Source organism: Girardinichthys multiradiatus, chromosome 2, assembly GCF_021462225.1.
Source record: "Girardinichthys multiradiatus isolate DD_20200921_A chromosome 2, DD_fGirMul_XY1, whole genome shotgun sequence".
Lineage (NCBI taxonomy): Eukaryota > Metazoa > Chordata > Actinopteri > Cyprinodontiformes > Goodeidae > Girardinichthys > Girardinichthys multiradiatus.
Window position 1 is genome coordinate 16,429,842 of NC_061795.1, and position 22,183 is coordinate 16,452,024.

Genomic DNA, 22,183 nt, shown 5'->3' on the forward strand with positions numbered 1-22,183 from the left:
GCTCCTCCAGAGTTACCATGGGCCTCCTGGCTGCTCCTCTGATCAACTCTCCGAGCTAATAAGTTTATGTGGATGATCAGCTATGGGTGGATTTCTAGTTATGCTACTCTTTCCACCTTTGGATGGACCAGTGCTCCATGAGATGTTCTAAGCTTTGGTTATTGCTTTACAACCCAACACGTCTTCAAACTTCTCCACAACGTTCTCCCTGACCTGTCTGCTGTGTTCCTTGGTCTTCATGATGCTGTTTGTTCAAGAATGTTCTCTAACAAACCTCAGAGGCCTTCAGAGAACAACTGGATTTAAACTGAGACTAGATTACACATGGGCGGACTCTACTGATTAACAATCTGAAGTCAACTGGTTGCAATAGATTATTATTAATATGATATAGTATCAGGTTAATAGGGGGCTAAATACAATGCAGTACATATTTTTCAGATCTTTCTTAAGTTTTAAAAAAACGTGTATCTTTTTCCTCCCACTTCATTATTATGTGCTACTTTGTGTTGGTCTGTGGTTGTAACATGACGTAGGGAGTACAAGAGGTAGGGATAATTTAGCAAGGTGCCTTACCAGCTACATTAACCAGGATTCTATTCTTAATATCCTATAATTAAAACAAAAACACCACGGATTGACATTTATTTTTGCAGTGAAATATTCTTTTGCTTGGTTTGGCAGCTTTTTGTCCACTGAACTTCAACTGATCACCAAAGTCATAATGTCAGGCCAAGAGCAAGGCAACGAAACAGCAACCAGTCAGACACTCAGCTGAAAACAGCAACACACCTGGTTATGAGTCTGGCTGAAGAGAGGAGAAGTGAGAAACAGACTTTTGAGCTAGGAGCTAAAGGAGTGAGAAATACAAGAAAGGTTAGAGGTCATAGTGAAAAGACTAAAGACAGAAATAATAAACAGGAGGAACAAACAAAAAAGAGGAAAACTTCAGTCTTCTAAGCTGTACCGATATATCTCTAAGATCTAAAGTATTTGCTGAGAAAGCTGACATAACTCATCAATTATACGTCTCTGATCATGAGACTAAACTGCAGAGACGTTCCAATTTACATCTCTGCAGAATAACACAACACAGACGAAAGGAAATGGCTTCAAAAATATACAAGAACACTGAATTTTCTTCTTTATTCTCTATAAGTGAACGTAAAATGAAGGACTGGGCAGACCTTAGCCAGGTAATCCTCCACCCTGCGGTTCTGTCCGTCTGTCACAGGACTAAGGAGGGGAAATCCAAAACTCCTGTTGAGGGAGCCCAATGTGGCCCCGGGGTTTGCTGGTGAACCCAAAGAGCTCAGGTCCAGAGTAGGTCCCACCAGGCTCCCATTTGTGATGTTGCCTGTGATAAGAGACCTGCTGCGCTCACTGAGCAACTTGGAGTTGGCTTCTGAGAGCCGACTGTTGGCCCTGTGGATGACAAAAAAACGAAGCATATCACCATCGTCTGTTTACCAGTTTCAAAGTCTTCTTTCCAAACACGTTTACCAGTTTGTAAGAAAATAGCAAGGTATTGGCAAAATGGAGCATGTGTAGCAAACGTCTGCGATAAAAAGTTAACCTCTCCAGTTTAGCAGCTAGGGACTTCCGGAGACGCATCTCTTCATTGTAGAGCTGTCGGTATCGCTCCAACTCGGAGCGCGTGGACTCTTTTTGGTTGAGACTGTCCAGATGACTGGTGCGGACTCGGCCCAGCTCCCCTTCCAGCTCCCGGATCTTCTGTTCCAGGTGGGAGCGCAGGTTGGCCTCGTTAGCAGCTTTGATCTGATCTAGAGCTTCTTGAGATGCTGCCTGGGACTAGGAAAGACACGATCCATTATTAATTCCACATGGGGATGATATTAAAACTGAAATGTGCACACAATGCAATAGCAACCATCTGCTATGTTGCACTTATTCCATCTTATCCCTATTTCTCATCTGTTACCTGGAGGAAGAGGTTGACTTGCTCTAGTTTCTGCTGTACTTCCTGGCGGGCTTTTTCCTCTGCTTCACGGCGGTAGTGGTCCACCTGGCTTTGGTCCATCTGGGCGGCCTCCATTCCGCGTCTCAGCTCCAACACCTCCTCCTCCAGTTGCCTCCTGCTTCTCTCCAGCTCATCATTACTACGGCCCAAGCCTTTCAGGGAGGCCAACTGATCCTTAAGCTCCTCGTTTATCTTCTCTAGCTGGCTGCGACGAGATGTTTCCTTCTCCAGCTGTCCCTGCAGATCATCCACCTAATGACAGAGAAAACGTTTAAAAGCCAAGACATGATGTGATTGTATATGATGCTATTTGTGAGAAACACAGTGCATTGAAATGGTATTCATAACCCTTGAACAATTAGCTTACTCTGATACCCCTAATTAAAATCCAGTACAACCGACTGCCTTCAGGAGTAATCTAATCCAGAATACCTGTGTGGCGTATGATCTATGTAAAGATATAGCTTAAACATGGTGGTGGCTGCATTATGCTGTGGGGATGCTTTTTCAGCTTGGAAAGGAAGGCTAGTCAGAGTTGGTCGGAAGATGAAAAACCTGTTAGAGGGAGCTAAACACCTTCCAGCAGGACAATAACTCTGAACATACAGCCAGAGCTACAATAAGAAAGTTGAGACCAAAGTCCAAACCTAAATTCAACTGAGAATCTGTAGCCAGACTTGAAAATTGCTGTTAACAGACTCTCTCCATCTAATCTGAGTGATCTTGAGCTATTTTGCAAAGTGAAACGGGGAAAAATTGCAATTCTCTAGATAATTGCAGCAAAGCATCATTTTACTAAATACTGACTCCATTGATTCAAGTAAACAGCACACATCTGTGTTTCTACAGATTTTCAGACTGACTATTCTGGATTTTCCAGTCAGTCTTTATTGATTTATGGACATTTGAGTTTAAAATACTCAACTGGTTGTCTTGTATTACCTGTTCTCTTTTTTTCCCCCTCAAACAAATCATAAAAAACACAGTGGCTGGGTTTCAAATCTGCAGTGTGGTAAAGGGCAATTTGCATTTTTTATGACCAGACGTAGAAACTTAACTTAAATTCCAAACTTTTACAGGCTTTTCCAAACAGTACAGGACCTTGCACTTATTAAAATGTTTTAAAAGGATGTCTTTTAACCTCATTATCATGCTCTACTTTGTTTTTTGTTTCACCACATAAAATCCAAATACCGCATATCCAAACGCAATGAATTTTGGGATTGTAATGTGACAAAATATAAAAAGGTTCAAAGTGCTCTGAATATTTTTGCAAGGCAGTGTAGAATATCCTGTGGTGTAAGCAGAGCATTCGAGTTTAATCCAGTATCAAAACCTTGTCCTTCATCCATCCGAAGGCGCCGTCGGCCTGATTGGTTCTGCCCAGGTCCATCCGGAGAGTGCTCAACGGAGAGGCAAACTCTGCTCTCCCAGACTCTTGATCCCGCAGCTTCTTCTTTGCGGTTTTTAATAAGGTGCGTAGCCTTAAATATAAGTGTACAGAGTAAATATCAAAAGCATCAAGCAAAATATCCTTAAACATATATTAGATCAGCTGTTTCAAATTTAGAAAACCCTAGACTGAGAGAATGTACAAACTGCAGATCTAATCTATCTAAATATCTGATTGGGGACTTTATTAAAAAGGATACAGAAACTGGTGTACCACAAAGCCAGGAAGTCGGTACTAGTGGATCCTAGGTGGTTCTAAACAGTAGAACATACTGCCAAGGGTCACAGAAAAGAGTCCAAAAGTCACCTGTACATTTCTTTTTGAAGCTCCATGTTTCTCTTCATCTCCTGATCGAGGCGAGTGTCAACAGCCTTCTTCTGCTCCGTCATTTTCTTGGCTTTCTTCTTTTCCATCTCCATCTGGACCACAATTAACATCTCAGTGACTCCTCACACCTACATCCAGTGTTGATTAACTATCAGACCATCCATGTTTTATTAGTATAACAGGGTAAACACCTGGGTGGAGAGCTCTCCTTTTTCTTTTTCCAGCTCCGACAGGCGCAGTCCTAACTTGGAGTGGCTCTTCAGCTCTTCCTCCCACAGGGCCTGAGAGTCCTGGGCGGTATGAGAGAGCACACTTTGTTTCTGGACCTGTAGAAGAAAAACACACAAACTCAAAGCACAGAGCTCAGAAGCTTACATATGCTCATTATGCACATAGATTTCATTAATGTTGGCATTTGAAGCTTTCCTTCTCCAGGGCGGAGTGATACAACAAGCAACTTCAGTGATTTTGAAAAATTTGAACTGGATGCACAAGTTTGAATATTTTGCCAATTTTCTCAAATTGACACAAAGTCAAAACCCACAATAACTTTTGACCAATGTCATGATCAGAACTGTTAGAGAAAACAACTGCTTGCGTCGCACAGTCCTGGCTTAAACCATCATCTATAAATTTTCAATAGGGTTGGAGTTAGGACCACTCCATGTGCATGTTTCAACCATGTTTCAGCCATATTTCAGCCCTGTTTAAACCATGTTTCAGCCATGTTTCAGCCCTGTTTAAACCATGTTTCAGCCATATTTCAGCCCTGTTTAAACCATGTTTCAGCCATGTTTCAGCCCTGTTTAAACCATGTTTCAGCCATATTTCAGCCCTGTTTAAACCATGTTTCAGCCATATTTCAACCATATTTCAGCCCTGTTTAAACCATGTTTCAGCCATATTTCAGCCCTGTTTAAACCATGTTTCAGCCATATTTCAGCCCTGTTTAAACCATGTTTCAGCCATATTTCAGCCCTGTTTAAACCATGTTTCAGCCATGTTTCAGCCCTGTTTAAACCATGTTTCAGCCATATTTCAGCCCTGTTTAAACCATGTTTCAGCCATGTTTCAGCCCTGTTTAAACCATGTTTCAGCCATATTTCAGCCCTGTTTAAACCATGTTTCAGCCATATTTCAACCATATTTCAGCCCTGTTTAAACCATGTTTCAGCCATATTTCAGCCGTTTAAACCATGTTTCAGCCATTTTCCAACCATGTTTCAGCCATATTTCAGCCATATTTCAGCCCTGTTTAAACCATGTTTCAGCCATGTTTTAACCATGTTTCAGCCATATTTCACCCCTGTTCAAACCATGTTTCAGCCATTTTTCAACCATGTTTCAGCCATGTTTCAGCCATGTTTAAACCATGTTTCAGCCATGTTTAAACCATGTTTCAGCCATGTTTAAACCGTGTTTCAGCCATGTTTAAACCATGTTTCAGCCATGTTTAAACTGTGTTTCAGCTATGTTTAAACCATGTTTCAGCCATGTTTCAACCATGTTTCAGCCATGTTTAAACCATGTTTCAGCCATGTTTCAGCCCTGTTTAAACCATGTTTCAGCCATGTTTAAACCATGTTTCAGCCATTTTTCAACCATGTTTCAGCCATATTTCACCCCTGTTTAAACCATGTTTCAGCCATGTTTAAACCATGTTTCAGCCATGTTTAAACCATGTTTCAGCCATGTTTAAACCATGTTTTAGCCATATTTCAGCCCTGTTTAAACCATGTTTCAGCCATTTTTCAACCATGTTTCAGCCATGTTTAAACCATGTTTCAGCCCTGTTTAAACCATGTTTCAGCCATGTTTCAACCATATTTCAGCCCTGTCAGGATGTTTAAGAACAACCCAGGAACTGGAAGATGTTGGATCTGAGGTTTAACATCCACATAAAGTCAGAGGTTGCCGACTTGGAAAGAAGCACCTGCTTCCAAATCAACATGTTTAAGCTTGATCAGAACTTGCAGAAGCCAAATAAACTCGAGAACGGTTTTATGATCAGATGAGACAAAGATTGAGTAATCTTGCCACAATGACCAGAGGAACATTTGGAGGACTCAAATCAAAGAAGACAGTACCAACTGTCAAACATAGTGGTGGCAACATCTGGCTTAGGCTCTGTTTAGCTGCCACCTTAGCTGTTCTGGTGCATTGCACAAAGTGGATGAAATTCTTCAACTTTACCTCAAATCAACACCTAGATGGCTGAAACCTGGACAATATTGGATGTTCTAACAGGACAATGATCCCAATAGATGGATGAATCAGATTAACATGGGTTTGCAATGGCCTTGACCTCAATCCTATTCAAACCTTAGAGAAAACCACCATTAACTCAAATCTGTGCACTCATTTCCTATTTATAAAATCAATTAAACTTGTATAATCATACTACTCCAAATAACAGTAAAAGTAATATATTAAACGTCTGAGGTATGTAAACCTATAACCAAGATTGTGTTTTCCTTTACGTCTACTAGGGAATTTATTTTTCATCCCTTTATCTGCCCTAAAGAGCTACTTTTTTATTTTACTACGTTTATATATAAAACAAATAAACTGACATTTATAAAGAAGAAACAACACAAGCAACCAACCTCTTTATTCAGCTGGTCTTCCAAAGTCATCTTGCTGCTTTGGAGATTTGTTACTAAGTCTTCCAAACGTCCACGGACCTAAAAATAAGAAAACCCCATAATTTTAAGACAAACACAAACAGTTAAAGCATCTTTGTGTTTCCATTTAAGATGTTAGAACGTTGAGAGCAAACTACAAAAGGAAACATGAATTAATCAGGAATAAAGTCACAAGTGTAGGAAAGACAGCACAGACAAAGATTGATAAAAGACTGGGAGAGGAACCAGAAGTCTCCATCACCAAGATATTTATTCCCAAACATGCTTGGAGTCCTGGTCTACTTGAGGACACTAAAATGACATATTTTGCACCTCATAAAGATAATTTTATTTCTAGATCAACATAAAAAGGAATAAACAAATCAGAGAGCAAAGAAGAATAACCCCACTCAGAGAAACTAAGCCTACATCCACCATACTGACCCCTCCTCTAGGTGAGCAGTCAGGTAGCTGAAAAAAGATTGTATGCCCTTCAATTTAATATTGACTTAAAAACATAGATTCAGCTATTTGATTCAGCAGCATTGCATATCAGAGATGTTATGTTGCACTCTTTAGCTTAAAGTAGACATGGGGCTTTGGGACGCTGTGTAAGCAGGTAAATGAGTTACTCACCATGGCAGTTTCCTGAGCACCTTTCTGAAGAGCCTCTATTTTACTGGACTGTTGCTTCGCAGCAGCTTCTAGTCTGGCATTGTCAATCTCCAGCCTAGGCGACATTAACACTCTGTATGAAATCAGGCCCAAATACTGGCGTCGCGTTATGGAGACCAAATAAAGGTTTTTTATGTCAGTACTGCTGGTTTTCCTTCAAATGATTATTTATGTTAAAACAATCTGCACAAAGTACGTAATCCCAGAATTTCTGGACTTTGTTTCTATCGATATTGTAGACTTTTCCAGACTCAAATTCCCAGAATCCTCAGTCCTGCAATACACAGATCTGAAAGAATAACTACAAAGGATCACTATGAATCAATGTTTGATGTTTCTACAGAGGTCAGGGGTTAAATCTGGAGTATGAAAAATATGAAACGGGAAGGAAGATGGTGGGGGGGTGGATAGAATTATTGGATATATGGACAAACAGGCCAGATGGATGGATGAATGAATGGATGGATGGATGGACAAAATGACAGATGGTTGTTTTAGACAGAGCAATGAGGACTAAACTGTTGCAAATACTTTTCCATACTCTAGTGTGTTTTTCAATACTTATCCATACCTCATAATTACCAAGTAATCAGTTAAAAAATGATCAAGAGCTTGTGTTGGAACTGTGTGTTTGCACATACTTTTGCACAGCTTCCTCCAACTGTTTGATGGTGATTTCAGAATCTGCGGAGGTAGACAGTGCTTCCTGGAGTTTCTGAGCGGCACTGCCAAGTTCCTTTTCCCTTTCGCCCAGACTGCTCTTCAGACTGTTGATATGTCGCTCTGCCTGAACGTACTGATCTTCACTTTCTTCAAGCTAAGTGATACAGACAAAACAAAACTTGTCGTCAGCAAAGAAAAAAGTGTACATTACGGTCAATTTATAGAGAACATAAGCTATTAATCCTATGAACAACCTAATATATCATAAATTGAGTCTTGAAAAGTATTCATACCTCCCGAACCTTTCAACTATTTGTTATATCTTAATAAAAAGCTTAATAAAGAAACTAAAAGTAGTAAATAATTGTTCAATAAATGGAAAATGTTAGATGGTTTCCAAACACTATGCAAATACAGTACAGACCAAAAGTTTGGACACACCTTCTCATTCAAAGAGTTTTCTTTATTTTCATGACTATGAATATTGTAGCTTCACACTGAAGGCATCAAAACTATGAATTAACACATGTGGAATTATATACTGAACAAAAAAGTGTGAAACAACTGAAAATATGTCTTATATTCTAGGTTCTTCAAAGTAGCCACCTTTTGCTTTGATTATTGTTCCACACACTCTTGGCATTCTGTTGATGAGCTTCAAGAGGTAGTCACCTGAAATGGTTTTCACTTCACAGGTGTGCCCTGTCAGGTTTAATAAGTGGGATTTCAAGCCTTATAAATGGGGTTGGGACCATCAGTTGTGTTGTGCAGGAGGTGGATACAGTACACAGCTGATAGTCCTACTGAATAGACTGTTAGAATTTGTATTATGGCAAGAAAAAAGCAGCTAAGTAAAGAAAAACGAGTGGCCATCATTACTTTAAGAAATGAAGGTCAGTCAGTCTGAACAATTGGGAAAACTTTGAAAGTGTCCCCAAGTGCAGCCGCAAAAACCATCAAGCGCTACAAAGAAACTGCCTCACATGAGGAGCGCCCCAGGAAAGGAAGACCAAGAGTCACCTCTGCTGCGGACGATAAGTTCAACCGAGTCACCAGCCTCAGAAATCGCAGGTTAACAACAGCTCAGATTAGAGAACAGGTCAATGCCACACAGAGTTCTAGCAGCAGACACATCTCTAGAACAACTGTTAAGAGGAGACTGTGTGAATCAGGCCTTCATGGTAAAATAGCTGCTAGGAAACCACTGCTGAGGACAGGCAACAAGCAGAAGAGACTTGTTTGGGCTAAAGAACACAAGGAATGGACATTAGACCAGTGGAAATCTGTGCTTTGGTCTGATGAGTCCAAGTTTGAGATCTTTGGTTCCAACCACCGTGTCTTTGTGCGGCGCAGAAGAGGTGAACGGATGGACTCTACATGCCTGGTTCCCACCGTGAAGCATGGAGGAGGAGATGTGATGGTGTGGGGGTGCTTTGCTGGTGACACTGTTGGGGATTTATTCAAAATTGAAGGCATACTGAACCAGCATGGCTACCACATCATCTTGCAGCGGCATGCTATTCCATCCGGTTTGCGTTTAGTTGGACCATCATTTATTTTTCAACAGGACAATGACCCCAAACACACCTCCAGGCTGTGTAAGGGCTATTTGACCAAGAAGGAGAGTGATGGGGTGCTGCGCCAGATGACCTGGCCTCCACAGTCACCGGACCTGAACCCAATCGAGATGGTTTGGGGTGAGCTGGACCGCAGAGTGAAGGCAAAAGGGCCAACAAGTGCTAAGCATCTCTGGGAACTCCTTCAAGACTGTTGGAAAACCATTTCAGGTGACTACCTCTTGAAGCTCATCAACAGAATGCCAAGAGTGTGCGGAGCAGTAATCAAAGCAGAAGGTGGCTACTTTGAAGAACCTAGAATATAAGACATATTTTCAGTTGTTTCACACTTTTTTGTTCAGTATATAATTCCACATGTGTTAATTCATAGTTTTGATGCCTTCAGTGTGAAGCTACAATATTCAGTCATGAAAATAAAGAAAACTCTTTGAATGAGAAGGTGTGTCCAAACTTTTGGTCTGTACTGTATGTGGAAAACAAATCTGAATATCTAAAGTAGACCAAGACTGTAATATGTGGTCAAAAACCAAACACTGCACCATGAAATACACTATTCCATCGGTGAAGCACGGTGGTTGCGGCATCATCCTGAGGTAATGTTTTACTTGGTGACGGCAGGAGAGCTTGTCAAGGTTGATTGGAAGATGGATGGAGCTAAATACAAAGCCATACAGGGAAAACAAACGGTAGAGGCGGCAAAACAGCTGAGACTGGAGTCGGTGTTCACTTCTCAACAGGGTCCAAAATATATAGCCAGAGGCTCTCCATCTATTCTGATGGAACTAGGGGGATTTTGCAAAGAGGACTGGCAAAGATTTTACTGTAATTGCAGTAAAAAATGTTGCTGCAAATTATAGAACCAGGTGGGCTGAAAACAAATTATGATACAACTTTCTGATTAGAATAATTTTTTTTCTTCTAAAATTTAAAAACCATATGTTATTTTGCTTCTATTATATAAAACTTTGTGATTGCATTGTTGCAAAATGTGAAAACATTTAAGGGGCATTAAAGTTTTTCAAGGTGCTGACCACATAATAGAACACAATTTAGTGATTATGATTTATCCAACTGAGAAAATGTTGCTTCCTGCAGTTACCTTTCCTCTGAGTCTGTCGTTGTCTTTTAGAAACCGAGCTTTCTCCTCCTCCAGGTCATTGCGATAACGTGTGTTGACCTCCAGAGAGGCTTCACTCATTGACAGCTTCTTCAGAGAGTCGGCTAGCTCCTGTTGCAGCTGCCTTATGCCGGTCTTTACAGAAAGAAACCAGGGAAGGAAGTGTATGATCAGATATAAAGAAGCATCTGAATAGTCCTGGGGGACTATATATAAGCATAAAGTGGTCCTGGAGAAGATATTGCTGGTACACAGTGTTACCTCTCGTTCATTCTTCTCTTCCTCTAACTTATAGATCTGGTCCCGAAGATCAGCAGCCTTGCTAGCAAGCTCCTTATTTCTGTCCTCGACCAGCACAACTCTTTCTTCACAGTCGGAGCGCAGCTTGGACAGGATGTCACTAAAGCGCTCCTGAGCGTCTGTGACAGCACGTTCCTTTGCAACGCCTTTGTTTTGGGCCTCTTCTAGTTGTTGCCGCAGCAACATGGCCTCGCTTTGGGCTTGGGCTAGCCGCTCTTGCGATGCTTCTTGGCGTGCTCCTGCACGACTAACCTGCTCCCTCGCTGCGTGCAGAGCGTTTTGTAGCTCCTTCGCGCATGTCGCCGCCTGGTCCTTCTCTCTCTGCAGGACATCCAGCAGCAGACCTTTCTCCGTCAGCTGCAGAGTGACCCGATGAACCTCGTTCTCCATGCTGTTGGCACGTGCTTCAGCCTTGGCCAGCTTCTCTGACAGGCCACTTACTGCCTCACGCTGAGTAGCTAGTTCACCTTTAAAAAAATGTTTGCAAACAGGCTGTCAGAGAAGTTCTCAGATAAACACAGATCGCATTAGGAGGCTAAATAAAATAAAAATCAGCTTGTGATTGGTATCGGCCAATTTTCAGCTTGACCGACCAAGATCAGTGATCAGAAAATTAAAAAAATCTAATCTTTCTCCGACTCCTTAGAGCAATCATGTTGCACTAACCGCAACCCTCTTCAGAGGGGACGCTGTTATAGAGGGAAGAAGAAGAAGAGAGATAGCCATTAACATTATCAATGAGGTAGTTACACTTGATGAAGCCAAACCTCAACAACTCTATTGTCGTGACATCTGCAATGTCACGACAAACCGCACTACTAACAGAGAGAAGATTGGATGTTTTCCACCAAAGGGGCGTGAGGAAGATTCTGAGAGTAAGATGTGAAGATATTTCCATCAACTGAAGAACCAACTGGACACCATTACAAAAGACAATGACAGTATGAAGACTCCTTTTTGCTGCGACTTGATTGTCAGCATCACTCAAAATTGCGATGGCCTGGATACCTGCTAGCGGCCAACAAAGAAGAAGCAGATATAACAACGTGCAAAGATCTGAGGCTGGTCAACGCCTCATGGGCTGAATCCACGAGAGACACAAACGACTGTCTGTCATGAAACATGCTTTATTTGGAAATGATGGCAGTCATTTGAAAACCTCATAGTTACATCGCTAAAATAAGATGTTAGGGACATTTTAAAATGTCCCTAACATCTGGAAAGTTGCTTCTTTTTTTCATGAAATCCTAGCCAGTTATTTATTTGGAATGGATCACGTAGAAAGAAAACCTGTGATATGGTGTGCTTCCATCATTTGAGGTGAAGAAAAAACAAAAAAAAAACATTTCTGTTAAGGCAGTTAGATTTTCTGTTAATCCATGTAGAATAAAAATATCATGTTCTTTAAGAAACATCATAATTACCTAAAATCGAAAATGGCCCATTAGAGGTTTTCAAAAACCTGCACAGAATCTCTAATTGATGCATTTCTAAACCTTTAAAAATCAATATTTGCTTCTGTAAAGAATCACAGCAGGTCTGATCATTGGAAAGAGTTCATTTGGACAATGTTGTCAGGAACAGCTGCCTAATGTATTTGAAAAACAATTAAAGAAGAAGTAATACTGTATGCGTAGACTACAAATGGTATATTGAAAGCCTTTCCTATGTATGGAATACATTTGGAAGAAAACAGTTTAGCTCACTGTGCGGCTCACCTGTGAGACGGTCTTTGAGTCGCTGGTGTTCTTCCGTCTCCCTCAGCAGAGCTTTCTCTGTGTCTGAATGAGCAGCCAGGCGAAGCTCCGCCTCCCTCACAGCTCCAGCCAGGCGGCCGCGAGTTAACTCGACCTCTGCCTCCATCGTTTCGCGAGCCTGGCGTTCGATTTCCAGCCGGCTCGTCGTTTTCGCCAACTCAGACTTCAGGGTGGCCAGCTGGTTGTTGCAAGAGAACACAGTCTGGGTCACAGCGTCGTTGCTAAGTTTGAGATCTCGGCGAACATCTTCGAGCTGTTCCTTAAGGGTCTCGTTCTCCTCCACGAGGTTACTCTCTCTGAGACTGCTGTTTGCTTGCGATTGTTCAAGGTCTGTCCTCAGCATGGACAGCTGCTCCTGTAGCAAAGCAGTCTGCTGAAGCAGCTCCCTTTCCCTGTCACTGGCCTCTGTGAGCTGAGACAAAGCCTACGCACGTAATAAAAGATATCACCTGTCTGGATTTTCTTTAAAATGCACAAAAAAGCTGGAAAATAATAGTGTAATCCTGATAGGATTGGATTAAAAGGTTGATTGGTGTCACCTCGCTGCTTCTGGTGATGTTTCTCTTGTTCTCCACCTCCATCTCTTGCTGCTTTTGGAGATGGCTGCTGAGCAAATGTTGCTGCTGGGCCCGCATGCTGCGTTCCTGAGCCAGGAGTCTCTGAGTCTCACTGTGCTCTTCTTCAAGCTGGGTGTTAAGCACATCACCCACTAGTGTTAGATTCACATAGACCCACATATAAACAAACAGGGTGAGAGAAGGTGTTTCTAACAGAAAAGAAATGTAGGACAGAAAAACAAAGGAAATGTAATCGAATGTGCCTGTTTCATGTTGTTGATCAGCGTTCTCATCTCCAGCTCCAGGTTTCTCAGTGTCAGTTCCACCTTCTGCCTCTCCTGAACCTCAAGCTGATGCTGCTCCTCCATCCTCCTCAGCTTATCTCTGGTAGTGTTGTACATCATGGTGGCGTTGTGGCGATTCTCCTGCTCTTGTTTCAGTTGAAATCTTCACCAAATGTAACACAGAAAGATTGCATAAGCAAATCTAAACCCAGAGGGAAGGATTTCCAAGGTAGCCAAAAATTATAGGACTAAACCAAAGAGACATTTCTCACTTGAGGTGTGTGACTTCAGTCTGTAATTCCAACTGGTTGCGCTCCAGCACAGACTTAACGTCTTTCACTTCCTCCAGTGAGCTCCTTAGCGCCGCCCTTTCCATTTCCAGCTGGCTCACCTTCTCTGCCAGGTACCCATGGCGACTTCGCACTCTCTGAATGGAGCGTTCATACTCATGGAAAATGTTCTGCAGCTTGGTAATACTCATGGAGTCTGAGGGATGAAATGCAGTGAAGTCTAACTTCAACATTGTGTTTTGTTTGTGACAAAAAGATCCAGCCAAGTGTGTCAGGACTCCTGGTAAAGCGGTGGAAAAAGCCTTAAAATGTTTCCTCCTTTTATTCTAGTTGCATATTGTCACACTGAAAAAATTGGAAAAATGTAACCTTTAATTTGAATAAAACCTATTTAGCGGGAGCAAAGAACCCATGTTAGGAATACTTCTTAGGAAGTTATTTTATTTCTTTTGCTCATTCATTTGTTTTTGTGGGACATGCCGGGCGCAGGAGGAGGAGCTGAGCTTCACTGGTGTAAAAACAGATGTTCTCTGTGTATCATGCTGTTCTATGCTGCTCCTGCTACAGAATGACTTAGATGAACCCACCTCACACCCTCCTGTGACTCCAAGCATTGGTAATATAATGTAAGCTCATGATAAAACAGCTTCCTGCCACCTAACTGACACTAGGGACCGCATGCAGAGGAAGGTGCTTTCCTTCCTCTGCAGAGATATACGATCTAGGACTGTCCAAATACAGTCTAGGACTGTAATCAACCTATTTGGGATGGGTAATCTGATCTAGAACCAGCAAGTTAAATTATCTGGTCAAGGAGCAGATGTTAATTGTTTTTAATATTGCACCTCACCCTCCAGCTTTTCTATAGGAAGTAGGTCTGGGGGCTGAGATGGTTGTGGAAGAAGGTCAGTTTTGATTCTGGGAAACACTTTTTTGTTGATTTGCTCGTATGTTTTGGATCATCATTGTGCTGATTATTATTATGATTATTCACAATGTCATATGCAATGCAATAAGGGTTCATGGGCCTTTGAAAGAGAAACAGTCCCACAGTATCACAGATCCTACACCATACGTAACAGTGGACATAGGGGTAGTTTTCAACGTCAACCTTCCTTTCATCAAACCCATCTGGAGGGTTTTTTGCTGCAGAAAGCTCAATCTAAATCTCATCAGACAGTTCCAATTAAAGTCCAAGTCGGTCCAGACTTGGTGAACATGAGATGCCGCTCCATGCAGCAGTTCTTTGAAAGAGAGCTTTAGATATTTTCTTTCACCTTCCTGACCATCTTCTTCACTGTAGGTGGTGCCGACCTAACAGGACAATGATCCAGTTTAGCCGCCACCATCCACAGTCAAGATCACATCTATAACTCAGGAAAAAATGAAGTTGTAAATTACTAATTAGATCTTCCTAGAAACTCCAGTCACCTTTAATTTAAAAAAGTGAAAGTATAAATAAAAAATGCTTCAGTTACATTAGAGTAACTGTTAGGGTTACCAGCATCTGTGCTATATGTGAACTGGTTAAAAACTAATGTTCTGATATGTTGATTTATAAGTTTTCAGTGTGAGACGATGCGGCTCCAATAAAAGATGCATTTGTTTTTTTAAGGATTTGTTCACATCTTTACCAGGGGTGCCAACAAATCCATCTGTGTCCGTATACAAGACATTACATCTAACTGATGTAAAACTGAACTATCTATTTTGATTTTGCAACTAAAACAAGAATGACAGAAAAAAAAACTATATAACTCCGTAGGTATTGCACAAGCTTATTACCCAAAGTGGATGAATCCAGCTTCTGGATGAGGAGGGATGCGTGACGGTAGCCTGAAGTGGGTGAGTCCGTGTCATCTGTGGCCGTGTCTGACGACTGGGTGAGTTCATCTAAATCTTCGGCCATGTCCATCTCTTCAGGGTTCTGGATCTGGGAATTAAAAGTGACAATAAAATTATCCCCATGTCTGTTTCAAACGTAGTGATTGTTTATCTGGTCCATCCAGTTACTGAGTGAATGTGTTCTGTACCTTGCTTTTCTGCTGCCCTCTGGCCGACAACCTGAGCCAGGCAAACACAGAAAAACAGAAAGGTCACATTGAAGATTGAGCTTAGAAAACACTGACCAAAGGCTGAAGGTGTAATGGTATAATGCAGTATACAGTTAAGGTCCTGAGAAACCATTTGCAAGCCATGCAAATATCATATGAGGAAAAATGTTATTCTCCTTATTAATCCTCCACCAATAATGTTAAGATTTTTGCTTTAAAGCAAAGTGCATTTCTGACTTGGTTAGTATAAGCAAATTTGCCTTTAAATATTTTATAAGTCTCCAGTCATAAAAAACAGAGAAGCAGATATGTTAGGACTTATTAAAAGTGTTAGTATTTTTGATTTTTATCACACTTATTCGTCTATTTTCTGCATCGTCGTTAAAGAAGTGCAGTGCTGTTAAAAAGTATTTGCCTCAGAGATTTTCTCTTTTTTTAAATCATGTGTAAATGTTTTGAATCCTAAAAAAAAAAAAGACAGATAACCTGAGTAAATACAAAATGCACTTTTTAAATCCACACCTAATTAATTAAAGAAAACGTGCTATCCGAACCACCCAGGTCCTGTGTGAACAGATGCCCCCTAAATTTAATAGCGATTGTGCCATCCATGGTAGTAACAACTTCCTTTAGACGTTTGCAATAATCGCACCGAGGAAGAGGTATGCCCCACTGTGCTCTGCAGAATCTTTTAGGTCGTCAAAATTGTATTTAAGTCTGGACTTTTACTAGGCCACTCCAACACTTTCATTCTTGTTTTTTTTTTGGTACACTGTGGATCATTATCGGGCCACATAAGACGAGTGTGCTTGAGCTCAAGGTCACAAATAAATGGCCGGACATTCTCCTTCTAGATTATCTGCCAGATTTCATGGTTCATTGAAACCCGTCCAGTTATTAAACTTTTTTTCAGGGCAGACTTGTTAAGTTTAGGGATCAACTGTTCATATAGAAGCTGGTTGGCTCGATAGCTTTTTTCCCTTTATAAATGAATTCATCATTTGAAAGGAGCATTTTGTATTTACTGAGGTGTGATGGCCTGAAACATTTACCTGTGGCAAAAAACAACAGAAGAACAGTGTGACGGGACAAACACTTGTGCGAGACTCTATGTCAACAGTTTTAAGTAGTTTGTTTACCTTAAACAAAAGCCCACATTTTCTTCAGCGTGAGAATTGTTTCCAATAACTGACTAAACCGTGTTGCATTTGTGTATGGTTACCAAATGGGTTAGTGGCACAGAGAGATATAAAAAAAACATGGCATACTGCATATATACCTTTCTTCATCGTCCGACATGTCACTTAAAGAGCTATCATCAAACACAGAGCAGGGATCTCCATTAACATGTATGCTGGTCTGAGGGGCTCTGCTGGGCCGGGCCCCTCGGACCATCAGCTTCTCTTGCTTCTTGCTATTGCAGCTCTGCTGGACTGGAGCTCTGCTGGTGCTAGGGAGAGCAATAAACCTGATAGTCATTGAGCTGTGACTAACTGAGGCCTTTGGTTCAAATGAAACAGAGACACCACATTGAAACCAATGCAAACAAAACAACTTTCAAATGTCAGACGCATTTATTGTCACTCCTGGCAAACCTTGTGTAAAAAGTATTAAAATAAATGAATCTTTTATTGCAGTAGTCTAATCTCACAGTGAAACATTTACTGAAATAACAGTACATATCAGTACATCAACCCAATGGAGAAGAAAATCCCTTTTCAAGAGATTTTAAAAAAAATCTCTGTTTGTTTCCATTGAACTATTTCTGTGTTGACCTGGTCCTGTGTTCTGGATCATTATTTCACAAAAAGGCCCACTAACAACCTATTTTCAGTTTTCTGACAACGGCTTCCACATCTCCATTTAAAACACCCCGATATTTCAAAGAATCAATTAATATGCACTCTAATCACTTTCCAGGGCTTTTGGAAGAGAAACAGGCCCCTCAGCATCCCAGATCCTCCACCGTACTCATCAGTGGACATGAGGTGCTTTTATGCTTATCCATCCATTGCTTTCATCCAAAGCTCTACCTTATCAACCAATTAAAGTCCAAGCAGAGTTTAGTAAACTCCACATGTTTCCTGATAGTAGGACACAGAAGGCTTTTCCTGACGTGCCTCCCTTCTTTACATAACGGTTGTTATAGAGACTTGGTGAAGCATTTTTTGTTGCAGCTCTCTAACAGTGAGCTTCACAGCCCGTTTATCATCCTATAGCATCCTGCTCAGTGTAAGTGGCGGCAAGACAAAAATGGCTCCTTGCCCAGTCTTCAGGCCAGTGAGTAAAATATGACTGAGCTGCTGTAATAAATAATGAATTCATTTTTAGGCTTTTTTTTAACTCAGCAAAGAAATGTGGCTGGCACTGAAAGTTAAGTTGTTTCAGCTAATCGAACCATTGTGGAAAAATCTGTTAAAAACTACAAATGAAATAATCTGGTAAATAATTAAAAAGGGTTTATTGTACATAAAGTCTCAATAAATGATATTTTAAAGGGCTACTGTGAACTGGTATTTACTGTGGGAACCAAAGTACCGAAGCGACATGCATACCTTTGAGCAGGAACGGGCTGCTGAGATCCTTCACCTTGACTTAACAGGGAACCTAAACCAGTCTCAGGTTTCCCAGGACCAACTTTTTCCACTGCTGTTTCTCCACTATCCCAGGAAGCACACGGCTTTTGCTCCTCCATTGCAGCTGCTGCGGTTTTGCTGCTGATCTGCAAAACAAGAAAAAATGAAATATTTAATAACTTGCCGTGTGAGAATCATCCGGCTGAAAAAGGTTGAAGCTTCCACTTTAACGTGCATTTTGGATCTGTGTCTTGTGCACTTTATCATGTATAATTCAGTGTCATCCCTCCCATTGGAGATCTAACACCTTAATGCTGTTTCTCCAGGGAGTCTATTGTACAGGGTTAGACCTGGAATTAAAAGTGAAATACATTTTTATCTTTTCCTTGGAAAAGTATTTATACACCTTTAACTTTTTCACGTCATGACCACAAACTTTATTTTATGGGGATTTTATGTGATAGAGCAACACTAACGTGCATAATTTTCCATCCTGCCAACTTAGGCCGTTAATGCATATCAAAACATTTCTTTTTTTTTTTTTTTTTTTAGGAGGACAATTTCACTGCTGCAAGGACCTTTTTAAAAATAGATGCAGATAAATTAAAATCTTTTTTAATAGGGATCGTAAACGCATTTGTCCTTTTAAAAAAAACAACATATTTTTTCCCTTTCGTTTTAATTTTGCAGTAAAAAAAAAACAACAAAAAAAACACAACATCTGCTAAAGCAGACCTGGGCGCAAACGTTCATTAAACTTGACCAAAAACACAGCAAGCTTTCATAAAAATTTGTTCATAGACTAAAACTTTTTCTAAACCAACAAAGTAGCAAATAATTGTCAAAAAATGTAGGAAACTGTATCCAGTTCTTCAGAGGCAAACATGCTGAAGAGAACTGCAACGGCTTACAGAAGCCCCTTTTCTACTAAATATCATGATGATGGCTTTATTGGTTTCATTAAATTATTGTGTGTTTAATTTACAGTTGCTAGTAAAAACTATCAAAAATCACAATAAAATCATCTATTTATTCTGATTTGTTGTGGCTAGGAGTACTTTTAACTTGATCATTCTGGTCCGAGTGACTCAGTGCTCTGAGGCCTTCAGAGAACAGCTGGATTTAAACAGAGACTGGACATTATTTACTAATGAGATGATTTCTAAAGGTAACTGATTGTGCTTAACTTTACTGATTATATAAAATACACTGAAGGTTAAGGATGGATCAGAACAAAACACAAACAAGCTAGAGAGGTGTGAAAACATTTGTGAGGCACTGTAAGGGCTTATTACTTATGTATATATATATATATATAACCAAAAACTGAGAATAAGTTTGATTAAGAATTGCATCTACAATATCCACTCACCACTATTACTCAAGTTTTATTCAATTACCTAAAGTTGTACTTCATCTAATTTATGTTTAAGTGTTACTGCTGGTTGTCATGACAAACTGCACAGATCAATAGTAGATATAAAGGGTAGATTATTGTCCTTTGCTCTGAGAAACCTAAACACTGCTAAGCTTGGCTAAAACTAAGTCCCGTCACGGGAATAACAGTATAACTAAAAAACAAACACACAGCATGCTTGACGAGGAAAACCAAAACGGAGAAAAAAAACAACACATTTGCACTTCATTGCAGGCGTCAAAGAGAGCTAATATTCATGCAACCGTCACACGTTTTACACAAACATTTGTAAACATACATGCAAAGCACATGTATGACACAAGACTATGAAACATAGTATATATATATATATATATATATATATATATATAAAAGAAGAAATCACAAAGAGGTGGACCGCTGACAGTCTGGGATAAGACGGCCAGTCACTAACGTATTCTATCTGAAATTCTGTGCCGGATGCGGATACTTTACATTACACATTAGTAACTGCTTATGCAGTCTGAACGGATGGCTAAAATGTCTTTGCATGGTGTTTCTAAAGTTTACAGAGCTGTTCTGGAACCATGAGCATGCTTGATTCTGACATATTCTGCATGGCTACAGTTTAAACTATCGCTATAGATCTAAAATAATAAGGTCGAGGGCCCGGGAGCCTCCTGCAGACATGACTGCAGCTTGGGTTCACTGACGCCATCAGCCTTATCCCTCCTTACACATCAATGCACATCTACATATGGTTATTTAAGAACAGTCAGACGCTGATTTCATTTAGCCAAAAATATGTTGAAAATGTAACATTTTTAGCCAGTTTTTCCAAATTAAGCCTTAACAAAGATACTGAAAGTTGGGCTCGTCTGGTCATCTCATCGACCCCGAGTGACGTTCAACTATATTTAGACTTTCACTCTTTAAAGACAATTTTACATGTTGGAGGTAAAGCAACCATCATCTTTTCTGCCTATTTGGCAAATGTTTAGTTGGGAATCCTCATCGTGGGGAATCTCCTTTACCAATCTACACTCTCTGTTTGCACCAGATGGTTAGCCTGTTGGATGAACTTTGACTGCCCTTAATGCCTACATATAATGGTTTTAATGGCTGAAATGCTAAAGCATACACAGCCATTATGTAATGGTAAAAAAAGAAATGAGTCCATTGATGGTCTGTCAGTCCTCAGTAAGCCGGTTTTCACTTGGTGTATACAGGGTAGACAAGGGGAGTGCATCACCTTGACGACACAGACAAGTTTTTCGAAGTTGCAACTTGTCTACACAACTGTTCAGAAAACACTTGAGGGCCCATAGCTGATTGGTTGGACTGGCAAGGAGTTGAGGTGGGTTTAAGTGAAACGAGCATGCATGATTGATCGATCTACATGAAATGAAACACGTGACAAGAAATAATTAACATGTAACAGCAACAATAAGGAAAGGTCATAATCTTATGAGAGGTAACAGAAAGGAAGAAGAGGAAGGTATTAATGCATTGAATAAAATGAGGAAAAGAGAGGAAGAAGAACTAGAGAAGCAACAGTGTAAGAGGCAGACTTCCTATATCGTTCTTTGGGCTGAGCCTTTACTTTGAATACAACTCCCAGCATCCCTACCTCAGGGTTAAACTTCGTCATGTCCTCTTCCTCATGTCCTTCTCCATTAGAGACATCTAGACGTCTGTTTCGAGAGGCCAGCTCAGACACCAGACTGTCTTCAACCGCGTCTCCTGAACCTTCAGCGCTCCTGCCAGCTTCATGTAGACGGGCAGTAGAGTCAGCAGCAAACATAGTCATGCTGTTATCCTTTGAAAAAGGTTTGGTGTGGTGATCTGCGTCGTCTTCGCTTTCTCTCTGTTCAGCTGTGAGCTGTGATGAAGCAGTGTCCGCAACATCAGCTGTGAGCAGAGCAGACTTGTGACGAACAGCCTGATCACAGTCCAGGAACCTCTCCTCACACAAGGAGTTGTCAGGAGACTCTGCCACAGACTCCTCCTGTCCCGACTCTCTCTGCTCAGGGATGGTGAGGAGAACAGTACTTCTTGCTCGAGCTGCAGGACGAGCAATGACCTCTCCTTCCTCTTCATCGCTTGAATCTTCATCTGCGGAGCTGGATGTGGGAGTAGCGTCTTCCGTAGGGTTTTCTGCAAGACGTCTCGATTTAAAAAGTTCTCCAAACCTCTCTTTTAATTCCCCAGCAACACTCTTAAAGGTGGATTTCACCTCCTTTTTCTCCACCTCTACCCAGAGTTTCTCATAACGCTGCTCCCACGGTGTATCTCCGCCAACCCTTTCTTCAAGGTGATCATCATCCTTTTCTTCAGTGTCAGAGCCTGCGTGGCCTAAGTTGTGCAAAGTTAACTCACATCCATCTACTGCATCATCGTTCTCCTTTGATGACATGATTAGACACGGGAACACAGAAAAAAAAAAAAAAAAAAAAAAGACAAAAGTGCAAAAAAGCGTTTTGACATAATATTCAAAACAAAAGGCAGACATGAGAACCACATGTCCTTAAACATAACATATATGCACTTAA

The 22,183-nt window shown here is 40.8% G+C and overlaps 1 protein-coding gene across 6 annotated transcripts in view; it reads right to left on the reverse strand.

The window, feature by feature from the left end:
• Positions 1 to 22,183, reverse strand: part of si:ch211-272n13.3 (ankyrin repeat domain-containing protein 26) — a 45,575-nt gene that overhangs the window by 4,308 nt on the left and 19,084 nt on the right. For 3 of the 6 annotated variants that reach the window (XM_047390208.1, XM_047390215.1, XM_047390203.1), the window contains 20 exons: positions 21,262 to 22,035; positions 18,215 to 18,381; positions 16,939 to 17,109; positions 15,639 to 15,669; positions 15,391 to 15,538; positions 13,588 to 13,801; positions 13,295 to 13,478; positions 13,014 to 13,160; positions 12,436 to 12,898; positions 10,679 to 11,184; positions 10,400 to 10,552; positions 7,702 to 7,877; positions 7,022 to 7,115; positions 6,368 to 6,445; positions 3,953 to 4,087; positions 3,741 to 3,853; positions 3,318 to 3,465; positions 1,943 to 2,233; positions 1,577 to 1,812; positions 1,188 to 1,425 (listed from right to left, as the gene is read on the reverse strand). In XM_047390208.1, coding sequence (XP_047246164.1) covers positions 1,188 to 1,425; positions 1,577 to 1,812; positions 1,943 to 2,233; positions 3,318 to 3,465; positions 3,741 to 3,853; positions 3,953 to 4,087; positions 6,368 to 6,445; positions 7,022 to 7,115; positions 7,702 to 7,877; positions 10,400 to 10,552; positions 10,679 to 11,184; positions 12,436 to 12,898; positions 13,014 to 13,160; positions 13,295 to 13,478; positions 13,588 to 13,801; positions 15,391 to 15,538; positions 15,639 to 15,669; positions 16,939 to 17,109; positions 18,215 to 18,381; positions 21,262 to 22,035 — 4,467 coding nt within the window. Of the gene's footprint in view, positions 1 to 792; positions 851 to 1,187; positions 1,426 to 1,576; positions 1,813 to 1,942; positions 2,234 to 3,317; positions 3,466 to 3,740; positions 3,854 to 3,952; positions 4,088 to 6,367; positions 6,446 to 7,021; positions 7,116 to 7,701; positions 7,878 to 10,399; positions 10,553 to 10,678; positions 11,185 to 12,435; positions 12,899 to 13,013; positions 13,161 to 13,294; positions 13,479 to 13,587; positions 13,802 to 15,390; positions 15,539 to 15,638; positions 15,670 to 16,938; positions 17,110 to 18,214; positions 18,382 to 21,261; positions 22,036 to 22,183 lie in introns of all 6 variants that reach the window. The other 3 variants (XR_007042121.1, XM_047390234.1, XM_047390227.1) reach the window with 3 other exon arrangements.